General features: G+C 39.5%; 1 protein-coding gene across 6 annotated transcripts in view; it reads left to right on the plus strand.

Moving 5' to 3' along the window:
- The window catches only part of AFF2 (AF4/FMR2 family member 2), a 503,764-nt gene that overhangs the window by 380,268 nt on the left and 109,622 nt on the right, over positions 1–13,874 (plus strand). For all 6 annotated transcript variants that reach the window (XM_025372179.1, XM_025372181.1, XM_025372180.1 and 3 more), the window contains one exon: positions 11,597–11,693. In XM_025372179.1, the coding sequence (XP_025227964.1) occupies positions 11,597–11,693 (97 nt within the window). The remainder of the gene's footprint in view (positions 1–11,596; positions 11,694–13,874) is intronic.

The following is a 13,874-nucleotide window of genomic DNA, read 5'->3' on the forward strand; positions in this document are numbered from 1 at the left end:
ACTAGGAGGCACCCCCCAGTAGGGGCAGACTGACTCCTCACACGGCTGGGTACCCCTCTGAGACGAAACTTCCAGAGGAACGATCAGGCAGCAACATTTTCTGTTCAGCAATATTCACTATTGTGCAGCCTCCACTGCTGATACCCAGGCAAACAGGGTCTGGAGTGGACCTCCAGCAAACTACAACAGACCTGCAGCTGAGGGTCCTGATTGTTAGAAGGAAAACTAACAAACAGAAAGGACATCCACACCAGAGCCCCATCTGTACGTCACCATCATCAAAGACCAAAGGTAGATAAAACCACAAAGATGGGGAAAAAACAGAGTAGAAAAGCTGATAATTCTAAAAATCAGAGAGCCTCTCTCCCTCCAAAGGAACGCAGCTCCTCACCAGCAATGGAACAAAGCTGGATGGAGAATGACTTTGACAAGTTGAGAGTAGAAGGCTTCAGATGATCAAACTTCTCCAAGCTAAAGGAGGAAGTTCAAACCCATTGCAAAGAAGGTAAAAGCCTTGGAAAAAAGATTAGACAAATGGCTAACTAGAATAACCAGTGTTGAGAAGTCCTTAAATGACCTGATGGAGCTGAAAACCATGGCACGAGAACTACGTGATGAATGCACAAGCTTCAGTAGCTGACTATATCAACTGGAACAAAGGGTATCAGTGATTGAAAATCAAATGAATGAAATGAAGCGAGAAGAGAATTTTAGAGAAAAAAGAGTAAAAAAAGACAAACAAAGCCTCCAAGAAACACAGGACTATGTGAAAAGACCAAATCTACGTCTGATTGGTGTACCTGAAAGTGACAGGGAGAATGGAACCAAGTTGGAAAACACTCTTCAGGATACTATCCAGGAGAACTTCCCCAACCTAGCAAGACACAACAACATTCAAATTCAGGAAATACAGAGAATGCCACAAAGATATTCCTCAAGAAGAGCAACTCCAATACACATAATTGTCAGATTCACCAAAGTTGAAATGAAGGAAAAAATGTTAAGGGCAGCCAGAGAGAAAGGTTGTGTTAACCACAAAGGGAAACCCATCAGACTAACAGCGGATCTCTTGGCAGAAACTCTACAAGCCAGAAGAGAGTGGGGGCCAATATTCAACATTCTTAAAGAAAAGAATTTTCAAGCCAGAATTTCATATCCAGCCAAATAAAGCTTCGTAAGTGAAGGAGAAATAAAATCCTTTACAGACAAGCAAATGCTGAGAGATTTTGTCACCACCAGACCTGCCCTACCAGAGTTCCTGAAGGAAGCACTAAACATGGAAATGTGCTACCAGCCACTGCAAAACATGCCAAATTGTAAAGACCATCGATGCTAGGAAGAAAATGCATCAACTAACGAACAAAATAACCAGCTAACATCATAATGACAGGATCAAGTTCACACATAACAATATTAACCTTAAATGTAAATGGGCTAAATGTTCCAATTAAAAGACACAGACTGGCAAATTGGATAAAGAATCAAGACCCATCAATGTGCTGTATTCAGGAGACCCATCTCACGTGCAGAGACACACATAGGCTCAAAATAAAGGGATGGAGGAAAATCTACCAACCAAATGGAAAACAAAAAAAGGCAGGGTTTCCATCCTAGTCTCTGATAAAACAGACTTTAATCCAACAAAGATCAAAAGAGACAAAGAAGACCATTACATAATGGTAAAGGGATCAATTCAACAGGAAGAGCTAACTCTCCTAAATATATATGCACCCAATACAGGAGCACCCAGATTCATAAAGCAAGTCCATAGAGACCTACAAAGAGACTTAGACTCCCACACAATAATAATGGGAGACTTTAACACCCCACTGTCAATATTAGACAGATCAATGAGACAGAAAGTTAACAAGGACATCCAGGAATTGAACTCATCTCTGCACCAAGCAGACCTAATAGACATCTACAGAACTGCCCACCCCCAATCAACAGAATATACATTGTTCTCAGCACCACATTGTACTTATTCCAAAATTGACCACATAGTTGGAAGTAAAGCACTCCTCAGCAAATGTAAGAGAATAGAAAAATAAAACAAACTGTCTCGCAGACCACAGTGCAATCAAACTGGAACTTGGGATTAAGAAACTCACTCAAAACCGCTCACCTACATGGAAACTGAACAACCTGCTTCTGAATGACTACTGGGTACATAATGAAATGAAGGCAGAAATAAAGATGTTCTTTGAAACCAGTGATGACAAAGACACAACATACCAGAATCTCTGGGACGCATTTAAAGCAGTGTGTAGAGGGAAATTTATAGCACTAAATGCCCACAAGAGAAAGCAGGAAACATCTGAAATTGACACCCTAACATCACAATTAAAAGAACTAGAGAAGCAAGAGCAAACATACGCAAAAGCTAGCAGAAGGCAAGAAATAACTAAGATCAGAGCAGAACTGAAGGAGATAGAGACACAAAAAACCCTTCAAAAATCAATGAATCCAGGAGCTGGTTTTTTGAAAAGATCAACAAAATTGATAGACCGCTAGCAAGACTAATAAAGAAGAAAAGAGAGAAGAATCAAAGAGATGAAAGAAAAATGATAAAGGGGATATCACCACTGATCCCACAGAAATAGAAACTACCATCAGAGAATACTATAAACACCTCTACGCAGGTAAACTATGAAATCTAGAAGAAATGGATAAATTCCTGGACACATACACTTTCCCAAGACTAAACCAGGAAGAAGTTGAATATCTGAATAGGCCAATAACAGGCTCTGAAATCGAGGCAATAATTAATAGCTTACCAACCAAAAGACGTCCAGGACCAGATGGATTCACAGCTGAATTCTACCAGAGGTACAAGGAGGAGCTGGTACCATTCCTTCTGAAACTATTCCAGTCAATAGGAAAAGACAGAATCCTTCCTAACTCATTTTATGAGGCCAACATCATCCTGATACCAAAGCCTGACAGACACACAACAAAAAAGAGAATTTTAGACCAATATCCCTGATGAACATCAATGCAAAAATCCTCAATAAAATACTGGCAAACCATATCCAGCAGCACATCAAAAAGCTTATCCACCATGATCAAGTGGGCTTCATCCCTGGGATGCAAGGCTGGTTCAACATATGCAAATCAATAAACCTATTGCAGCATATAAACAGAACCAAAGACTAAAACTACATGATTATCTCAACAGATGCAGAAAAGGCCTTTGACAAAATTCAACAGCCCTTCATGCTAAAAACTCTCAATAAATTAGGTATTAATGGGATGTATCTCAAAATAATAAGAGCTATTTATGACAAACCCACAGCCAATATCATACTGAATGGGCAAAAACTGGAAGCTTTCCCTTTGAAAACTGGCACAAGACAGGGATGCCCTCTCTCACCACTCCTATTCAACATAGTGTTGGAAGTTCTGGCCAGGGCCATCAGGCAAGAGAAAGAAATAAAGGGTATTCACTTAGGAAAAGAGGAAGTCAAATTGTCCCTGTTTGCAGATGACATGATTGTATATTTAGAAAACCCCATCATCTCCGCCCAAAATCTCCTTAAGCTGATAAGCAACTTCAGCAAATTCTCAGGATACAAAATCAACGTGCAAAAATCACAAGCATTCTTATACACCAATAACAGAGAAACAGAGAGCCAAATCATGAGTGAACTCCCATTCACAATTGCTTCAAAGAGAATGAAATACCTAGGAATCCAACTTACAAGGGATGTGAAGGACCTCTTCAAGGAAAACTACAAACCACAGCTCAACTAAATAAAAGAGGACACAAACAAATGGAAGAACATTCCATGCTCATGGATAGGAAGAATCAATATCGTGAACATGGCCATATTGCACAAGGTAATTTATAGATTCAATGCCATCCCCATCAAGCTACCAATGACTTTCTTCACAGAATTGGAAAAAACTACTTTAAAGTTCATACGGAACCAAAAAAGAGCCCACATTGCCAAGTCAATCCTAAGCCAAAAGAACAAAGCTGGAGGCATCACGCTACCTGACTTCAAACTATACTACAGGGCCACAGTAACCAAAACAGCATGGTACTGGTACCAAAACAGAGATATAGCCTAATAGAACAGAACAGAGCCCTCAGAAATAATACCACACATCTGCAACCATCTGATATTTGACAAACCTGACAAAAACAAGAAATGGGGAAAGGATTCCCTATTTAATAAATGGTGCTGGGAAAACTGGCTAGCCATATGTAGAAAGCTGAAACTTGATCCCTTTCTTACACCTTATACAAAAATTAATTCAAAATGGATGAAAGACTTAAATATTAGACCTAAAACCATAAAAACCCTAGAAGAAAACCTAGGCAATACCATTCAGGACATAGGCATGGGGACCGACTTCATGTCTAGAACACCAAATCAATAGTAACAAAAGCCAAAATCGACAAATGGGATCTAATTAAACTAAAGAGCTTCTGCACAGCAAAGTAAACTACCATCAGAGTGAACAGGCAACCTACAGAATGGGAAAAAGTTTTTGCAATCTAATCATCTGACAATGGGCTAATATCCAGAATTTACAAAGAACTCAAACAAATTTACAAGAAAAAAAACAAACAACCCCATCAAAAAGTGGGTGAAGGATATGAACAGACACATCTCAAAATAAGACATTTATGCAGCCAACAAACACATGAAAAAATGCTCATCATCACTGGCCATCAGAGAAATGCAAATCAAAACCACAATGAGATACCATCTCACACCAGTTAGAATGGCGATCATTAAAAAGTCAGGAAACAATAGGTGCTGGAGAGGTTGTGGAGAAATAGGAACACTTTTACACTGTTGGTGGGACTGTAAACTAGTTCAACCATTGTGGAAGACAGTGTGGTGATTCCTCAAGAATCTAGAACTAGAAATACCCTTTGACCTAGCCATCCCATTACTGGGTATATACCCAAAGGATTATAAATCATGCTGCTATAAAGACACGTGCACATGTATATTGATTGAGGCACTATTCACAATAGCAAAGACTTGGAACCAACCCAAATGTCTATCAATGATAGACTAGATTAAGAAAATGTGACACATAGGCACCATGGAATACTATGCAGCCATAAAAAAGGATGAGTTCATGTCCTTTGTAGGGACATGGGTGAAGCTAGAAACCATCATTCTCAGTAAACTGTCGCAAGGACAAAAAACCAAACACCACATGTTCTCACTCATAGGTGGGAATTGAACAATGAGAACACTTGAACACAGGAAGGGGAACATCACACACCAGGGACTGTTGTGGGTGGAAGATGGGGGAGGGATAGCATTAGGAGATATACCTAATGTAAATGACTAGTTAATGGGTGCAGTACACCAACATGGCACATGTATACGTATGTAACAAACTTGCACATTGTGCACATGTACCCTAGAACTTAAAGTATTTTAAAAAAAAAAGAAAACAAGAAAAAAAGAAAAAAAAAACTATTCTAAAATCATAAGCAGTATAGAAACAGAAGGAAGGCTGCTTTGGGCTGAGGCCTTCAGTTGGCCAGTCCCTGGACTAGATGGCCCCTAAGGGAACTCCTAGTTCTCACACTAAGGAGCCCAATTAATCTCATGAAATACCTATTTTCTCAACCCCCTGGAAGGCCATCAGCTACAGAAGACAATCTTTATCAGGCCCACATGCCTATGGCAGAGTTCATGTTTAGACCCTGCCTGTAGGCACAGTGGTTGGCACTGGGCTATGGGTCCCCACCTGATAGATCTTGGAGATTTGTTCCTATACAGTATAATACAGATTTTCAAATGGCTTGTCACTGCCACAGCCCTCAGACCGGGATTCTGTAGGATTCCCAGTGAGGTGGTGGCCATTGAATCAGAAAATTTTAAGTTAAAACCTTGGGAAAATTAAATGTATCTCTTCCTAAAGGGGAAAAAATAGCCTGAGCACCTTTACTGCACGGAAACAGAATGAATTCCCTGAAAAATGTCACCTCCTCTTCCTTATCACCTGCCTTCCTACCAACAAATGATTTAATGCTGAAGAGACTACAAAGCACTAGATAGGAAAATATATAATTCCCTGAGTAATTCTAAACCAGTCATGTTTTATTTCTTTTAGCTTACTTTATGAAGAGGAAGTGCCCTTTAAGCAGTCAACAGGGCTAAGTTACTATTCCAGAAGAGGGACCACAGTAAGACTCTGCCTAATGAGGACATGCAAGCCCTCTCTAGACTGTGTTATTATCCTCAAAGTCAACTGTGTCATTCATTTGGGCCATCAGAAACTTACTCTGATTGCCAAGAACTCTGGGGTATTTAGAAAGACAATAATAATTTAAACCAGTAACCAGAGGACCCCAAACTCATTGGGCCAGAAGTTATAGCTCTATGTTTTAGTTAATAGCTTAAAATCTGAGCATAATAGCCTCCTCCCTCTCCTGTATGACAGAGATAGCAACACTGGTTCTGTCTCCAACACCATTACAAGTCTAGTCTCTGAGTGTGGACTATGGAGAACAAGACTCCAGCTGCAAGGTAGAAGGTACAGGAAAGCTCACAGCAACTCCTAACTGGCAGATCATTCTCACGGTTAAAGGTACTGAACAATAGAAAGGTTTTGTTAGCTACCTATCAGAGAAAACATGTATGACCATATGTTAGGGATGTTGCCGTTTTCTCCACTAGGTGACACAGTGACATGGTGAAAGAGATAGCACTCTCAAGTACTTCCAATTGGAAGAGTACATCTGAGAATCAGTCACCAGCATTGCAGCTAGCACTATAGATACCTTGAAGCTGGAATCTACCCAGTATTGAGTGCTGCTGTCTGCCAAGAGGAACATCATTTTGTAGTTCATAAAAAGGCACCGTGTAGGCTTGCAAGTTCTAAGAACAACTCAATGTGCTAACGGTTGTTTCTGAGCAAGGATTCTGGATCAACTAGGAGCCTATTATGCGCAGTCTTACACACAAACTTCAGAGCCAGATGTGTGTCAGAACAGCCTCCTGAGAGTGACAGGCCTAAAGACACTGTGCTCAAGGTGAGCACAACTTCCAGTGGGGGGGTCACCCTTGGTTCATTTCTCTGGATCAGCAGGTAGATTCCCAGGTATGAGGGTCAGAACATTGGGGCCACTCATTTTTTTCTGAACTCTCACTTGGTACTGTCTGGATGTTTCCTCTTGCGACTGACTTTCAAATTTCTGGGATATCTTAAGCACTCCAAGGGTATCTAAGAAAACCCAAGACAGACCTGATGAGTTTAGGCCATTTCTAGATGAGTAAACCAAAGCTCCGAAACTTTCCAAACTCCTTAATAGTCTTTGAGTCTCTCCTTATTTGGTCAAGAGTTTCCAATGATGTATGGGGCCTGATACCTCTGCCAGCCTTTGGGTTACCACCACAGCTTTTAAAAATTATTGTACAACAAAATCCCTCTGACAATAATAATAACAATATCAATAGTAACTAAGATGAAAATGATAACTGGTAGCTATATTGGCTCCTGGCAATTTGTATAATCTTTATTTTCAAATTCTAAAAATTGTCCAGAGTGAGTATTATTATTACCCATTTTAACATATAGAAAATTGAGATTTAAAGGGTCTTATTTACTGGATAAAAAAAAAAATCCAATAGGAATTCCTGTATTTGAACTTAGGTCTGTTTGTTTCTCAAGACCTTGCTCATAAGTTCATGCTGACTCAACCAAGGGCTTCTTCCTACAACCTTCTATAATAATGTTTCCAGCCCTCTATTTTAACCTCTTCAAAACCACCTAAGCATTCCACTATGTAAATTGGCAAAGTTTTTGGAGTGTGATCTTATGATTTTATGGTTATGATTCACATGGGACCTGTCATGTCATAGTGCACTAGAATGTTTCAGTGCAAAGAGCCCTTGGAGGCCACTAAGCTCAGCTTGAAGCTCAGAAAACCAAGGACAAAGATCCTCTTTCGGTCCATTCCATCTCATCCAAATTTCACTATTTGAACTTTTATAGGATCATCTCCTCAGGGCAAGAACTTGGGTTTTTGTTCAGTTTTATAGATTATTCTATGTCTTAATACTACAAATTATAGATCATAGTAAAAATAAAAACAGCATTTTTACACCAAGATGAACACTGTGGTTGACTAGACCCTGAACAAACAACAGACTTCACTAAGGTCTAATTGGTTCTGTTTTCACCTAATTGAAAAGTTGAAGAACAATGTCCGTTTTTTTGTTTTGTTTTGTTTTGTTTGTTTTGTTTTTAAGATCACACACACAGGCATACATTTATATGAGCAATTTTTTTTCACATTTTTGTGATAGCCAATGTGTGATGAATTGTCTATGGAATTATAACCTCATGAAAAGAGATCACCATTTTTCTGCTTAGACGACTTTAACTGCATTGGGTGTGAATGGTGCTGCTATAATAATTAAATCTAAAATCTTTCTTAATCCTACACTTTCCCTAGAGTAATGTTCAGCATTAGCCAAGGATGAAAATGCAAACAAGTACATGTATATTCAATAATAAAGCTTAATAGGTCAGGGAAGAAGTGGAATGAAATGAATGCCTAGTGCCTCCAGAGATAACTAATAGCAATTTGCCTTCCTAGTTACTTCTTTGACTTATGTTTACTGGGACTTAAATATATGCATCAGATTTTCCTTTATTAACAACCAAATCCATACCAAGCTTGTTGCATGGTGGGGGCGGGGTAGAGGGAGGTTGTTTAATGTCAATCACTGTGTAGATTGGCTGCCTATTTCCAGAATTGTACGTTGGAGTGCATTTCATCTCCATGTTAAAAGTAATATAATGTTGATTGGAGAGTAAAATAACTGCTGAGTTCAGAACTCTGTGCTATGACTCTGGTTGTGCTACTTCTGCCTGAAGGAGAGAAACCTGAAGACCACAAGCATATTTCTACATCTGGTCTTGAGATGCCCTTAGACATTTCCCAAGTCATCATGGATTACCTTCAGACTGTTCAGAAAATTAAAAGGAGAGGAGCAAAGGCATACAGAAACTTCTGCTTCTGATTACTTGTTAATAGTATTAATGAAGTTCATTATTTCCAACTGAGATATCTTTCCAAACTAATGGTGCCCCGCATTATTAGTTTTGTGCTTTCATAAAGCACTTTCACATGCATTAGCTCCTGTTATGCTCACCACCACCCTCCTGTGATGGAACCAAAGTGTTATCCCATTGAAGAGATGAGGGACACAGATGAACCTCAGAGCTGGTAAATTACCCCAGATATTGGGGTTTATGATTAGCCAGCAATTGAATCCCAATGTTTTGACTCCATGCTAATATGTTTTGTGAGGTTTTTGTTGTTGCTGTCAATTTTATTGAATATACCATCTTTTATAAGTTGTACCCTCTAGGAAAACCTTGTATACTCCCAATTCTGGCTGGAGATGATCTAGGCTCCATGTTTGCCTCCTTGATTTCTAGCTGTCTGTTCACAAGCAAGCCCGTTAATCTCTCTAAACCTCAGAGTCTCCATCTGAAAAATGCAGCTGTAACACCATCTCCTTCATAGAAGTATTGTGAGGACCAAGTTCCATGCTGCTGGTCAAATACTTAGGACTTCCTCTGTATCTGAAAATTGACCCTCTAAATGCAGGAATTATTTACCATTTCTTTTGCTGACTACTTGAATATAAATTAACACATAGACATTCCCTAGCTGTATCGAGATACACACACACACACACACACACACACACACACGGGAAGTAAAGCCATTTATAATAACAAGCATAGGTAGTTTTTAAATATTTAAGTTCTATAGCTTATGAGAATGATACAGTCTTCATCTCCCACAATGTGTTGTAAAGAATTATTTGTTCAGAGTTATAAGCCTGCAACTGCAAAAGAAATACCAAGATACACTTTTTCTCCTTCTCTAAGATCTTCAAAACATCCATTAGTCTCTTGAAGGACAGTCATAAATCCTGCAAATTTAGTTTATCTGAAAGCTACTCTAACAGTTGTCCTTCCCACCAATCATCCTTTATATCAGTCTTTGGTTTGCAGACCTCGGTGTAAACATTCTAGTGTTATGTGACTGAGCATGAAAGTGGGGGAGCTATGCTTTTCTTGAAGAGTTATTGGATATCCACTCTGCCCTGACTCTCTTTTCAATATTTGAACATAACCTCTGAAGTAACTTTCCCCCTATTTATCAAATTAGAAGCTTCCTTTTCCCTTCTGGCTTCTCTTCTGGAAAAACACCCAAGTGGGATTACAGAGATGGAAATTTTAGGAGTGGCTCTAGCACTAACTATTAATAGCTGTGTGAGCTTGAGCAAAGCAATTAACCTCTCTGAATCTTTCCTTCCTTGTCTGCAAAATGATCCCAGTAGACTCTATCATTTGTGGGAAGATGCTGTGAAGCACAGTGAGGTGAAAATGCTGCACCCCCTGCCCTCATGAGAATTACGGACTAGTGGGGAGAGATTCAGTGGAAAGCTGTGCTGTGATCCAGATGGAGCTGAGGGTTGGGCAGAGGAAAAAATATTCTTCCTGAGATGGGAGTTCTTTCTAGAAAGCTTTTGTAGAGGAAGTGGGATCATTGGGCTACAAAGGATAAATGGGATTTCCAGAGTTGAGAAAGAGATTTCTAGCCCTGGAACTGAGCCTGATGCAGAGCCTAGATGCAAGAAAAAGCAATATATGCATAGGAAATGGTCATTGGTCCAGAGAGGCTGAGACTGTCCCCTCTTGAAGCCTAAGGATGAGGTATAAAGTTGTATTTCGTAAATAAAAATATGAACACCAATAGGTCTTTAAAGACAGTGTAGCTGGAATTTTAAGATAATAAGCTCTTCTTCCTGCTGTAGCTCACACTTGGAGATAGAGAGGATGCCACTGGAATTAATATCCCTATGGAAACAAAAGGCTCTGTGACTCCATAAACAATTTTGAAAGTGCTAGTTCATCACCAAAATCCAGGCCACTCATTTTTCAGGTGCCTTGCCTTAGGACAGAAAGATTTCTTATCCACATCATGGGCTTACATCTCTCAGATCAAATTTTACAGGAAGAGATCGGTCATATATCGGAAGGTTAATGACTAGCCATTTCTCTCCCAGCTCTTTTGTGGCCACCTAGCTACCCAGCAGCAGAGGGCACTGAAAGAGAGTCCAGGTTCACTGTGCCTTTTACCTCCATCATCCAGAGAGACCCAGCAGGCTTTGACAACAGCCTCTAGAGCTAGGCAGTGTTATCATGCCCCTCTTCTTTCATGGGAGACTTCGAGCACCTTGTCCTGTAGAGATCCAATGCCACATCCCACATACACAGTGATTGATCAGTACATTTATTGCACTTTTAGTAGTAAAAATGTATAGAATCCAGTCATCTCTGGAGATCCTGAAATAGTATTTTCGCCTTGATTTAGGGGAAGGTAGAGAGGAAAGATGTGTGCAAAGTATGACATAAATATAAGAGCTCAAATATCTAATTAGGTGAAACAATCTTAGTTCCCTCTACACATTTGAAGGATTTGCAGCTGTCAGATTGTAGCTCCAATACTTTATTCTCATTGCAAGATGTATCTGAGGATGATTTAGAAAATATGTTTTCTAACTCAAACACCACTCTGATCTCTTTGTAGGATGCTTGAGGATGACCTGAAGTTGAGCAGTGATGAAGATGACCTTGAGCCTGTGAAGACCTTGACCACTCAGTGCACTGCCACTGAGCTCTACCAGGTAAGAAGAGCTTAGGGCTTTGTTTTGGGACTAAGTGGGGAGCAGGAGGAACTGGAATGGCTTTGACGTGCTTTGACATGCACAAACTTCCCCATGCTTTATCTCTGGGCTTTGGAGAGAGGGAAAGAAGCAAAGATGAGCATAGTGTTCTGGAACAAGTCAAATCAGCTCAAACTTTCATTAAAGCTATAGTAAGGAGATGTAGAGCTCTTTAAAACTGCTTTCAACCCCCTCCAATCTCTCTCTCTGTTCCATACACAAATGCTGGTCAGTAGTAAGCAATAGAGATTGTCTTACTCTCTCTTGGACTATTTATTGTCCTGGGTGAGGTATAACTTTCGTTTGGTGACTCTGGTGTGAGGCTTGGAGCCCATACTCATTAATTTAGATATAAATGTGATGCTTCATTCACCTTTCCCAGATGCACCATTTCAGAATGCAGCTGAGAATCAATATGCAACATCTTGCCACTTAAATGAACCTTTAGGCAAAAGACATTTGGCAAAAACTTGCTGCTGCCCTTGTCTCCTTCTATTCCACACTTTAAGCATTTACAGTACTTTACCACCAAATGAGATGGCAGAAATGCGTGTTTTCAGCATTTCAATGAGACTGGACTTTATGATTTGAAAAGGCCAAGTATCATTTATGACTCATGAGAATGGCAACCTAGTGTGTGGTGTCAATGATGCTTGCACATTTTCTCTTTGAGGGAGAACTGTCTCGAATGTGAGGTCCTTCTGGGTGTGCTTATCACCTCAAATGAGGAATGCAGAAGGATTGCCTTTCTTTAAATCCAGTACCTGATGAAGATCTTCCTACAGTGAAGTCTGCTACATTATAAAACAGACTGTTTAAAGGAATGCTTATGCACTGATATTTCAAGAGAGTTAACAAATATGGAATTCCATGTTGATTAAACATTTCATGAGGAAGAGCCTGCAAAGAAAAGCTTAGGAAAAATTATCAAGGTTCAGCTACTCTATTCTCATCTACAGTTGTTTACCACACTAGAACTCCTACCATTCTGGCATACTTTAAAAATCAAATCCATCTTCAAAGTTATGTGGCCAAAACTTTCATCTACGTTACTTTCTCCACTTTCTTGTGCTTGAATTTTAATAATATGTAAAAAATAATTGCATCTTTGCAAGTTTAGTGCTTTACCAAGAACAACCACAGGGTAAGTGTAGACTACACAGTGCTGGCCTAAGCCAATTTCACAACTCTTTCCCAGGGGCTTGCTGTACATTTGCTGAATGCAAGCTGTCTCCCTCCTACTTGAGTTGGGCTTCATAGCAAATGTAAAATGCACACTTAATTTCCAAAAATGGTCATTTCTGCCTCACACATTTAATACGCCAATGACAGGAGCATCGTATTTGTAAGTAAAACAGAAGCAAAAATGAAAACATTCCAGATCATTGATTTTGACAGATAAAAAGTTGCTTTTTAATCGAAATGTTTGAAGTAGAATTCAATAATAATTGAAAGTAGATTTTGCACATTGACTTCCTCTTCATGTAATTATATGAATGTAATCTGCTTTTTAACTTATAAAGTTATTTTCTGTATTTATCTTAAAATTGGCAAAGGGTCTGTTGACCTGAATCATCTGGGTTTTAGGGTATATTCACTGACTTTTTGTAAGTGCTGAGACTCTCAGATGATCAGGATTGGTGGGTTGGAACCTTTTTATGACATGCTGCCCCTAGTCATGATGTCTTCCTCAAAAAGGCTTAGATTCTCAGTGAAAATTGGATGGGGAGATTGAACTGGGGGCTCTAAGGTGAGGCAAAATGACAACTTATTCCCTCTAACTGAGTCCTAGGAGCAAGATGTAGGCACAAGGTTATAAACATTTGCAAATGAACCCTCCTTCTAGAGTCTGAAGATTAGTTACAAGACCTGGAAGGCTATAGACCAAAAGAGAATGCTTGTGCAGTAGTGGCAGCAGTAATACTAGCAATGTTTGCAGAGCTCTGCCTTTAGGATGCATAATGTCCTTTTGCAAAAGTAAATGGGTTGACATAATTTTCTCTTTTTTGTGGCAAAATTCACTTAATGTAAAATTAACCATTTTAAAGTGTTCAATTCTGTGACAATACATTCACAAGGTTGTGCATCCATCCCAGTTCCAGAATTTTTCATCACTCGAAGTGGAAACTCCATACCCGTTAA

The sequence above is a fragment of the Theropithecus gelada genome, chromosome X (genome assembly GCF_003255815.1).
Source record: "Theropithecus gelada isolate Dixy chromosome X, Tgel_1.0, whole genome shotgun sequence".
In the NCBI taxonomy this organism is placed as follows: Eukaryota; Metazoa; Chordata; class Mammalia; order Primates; family Cercopithecidae; genus Theropithecus; species Theropithecus gelada.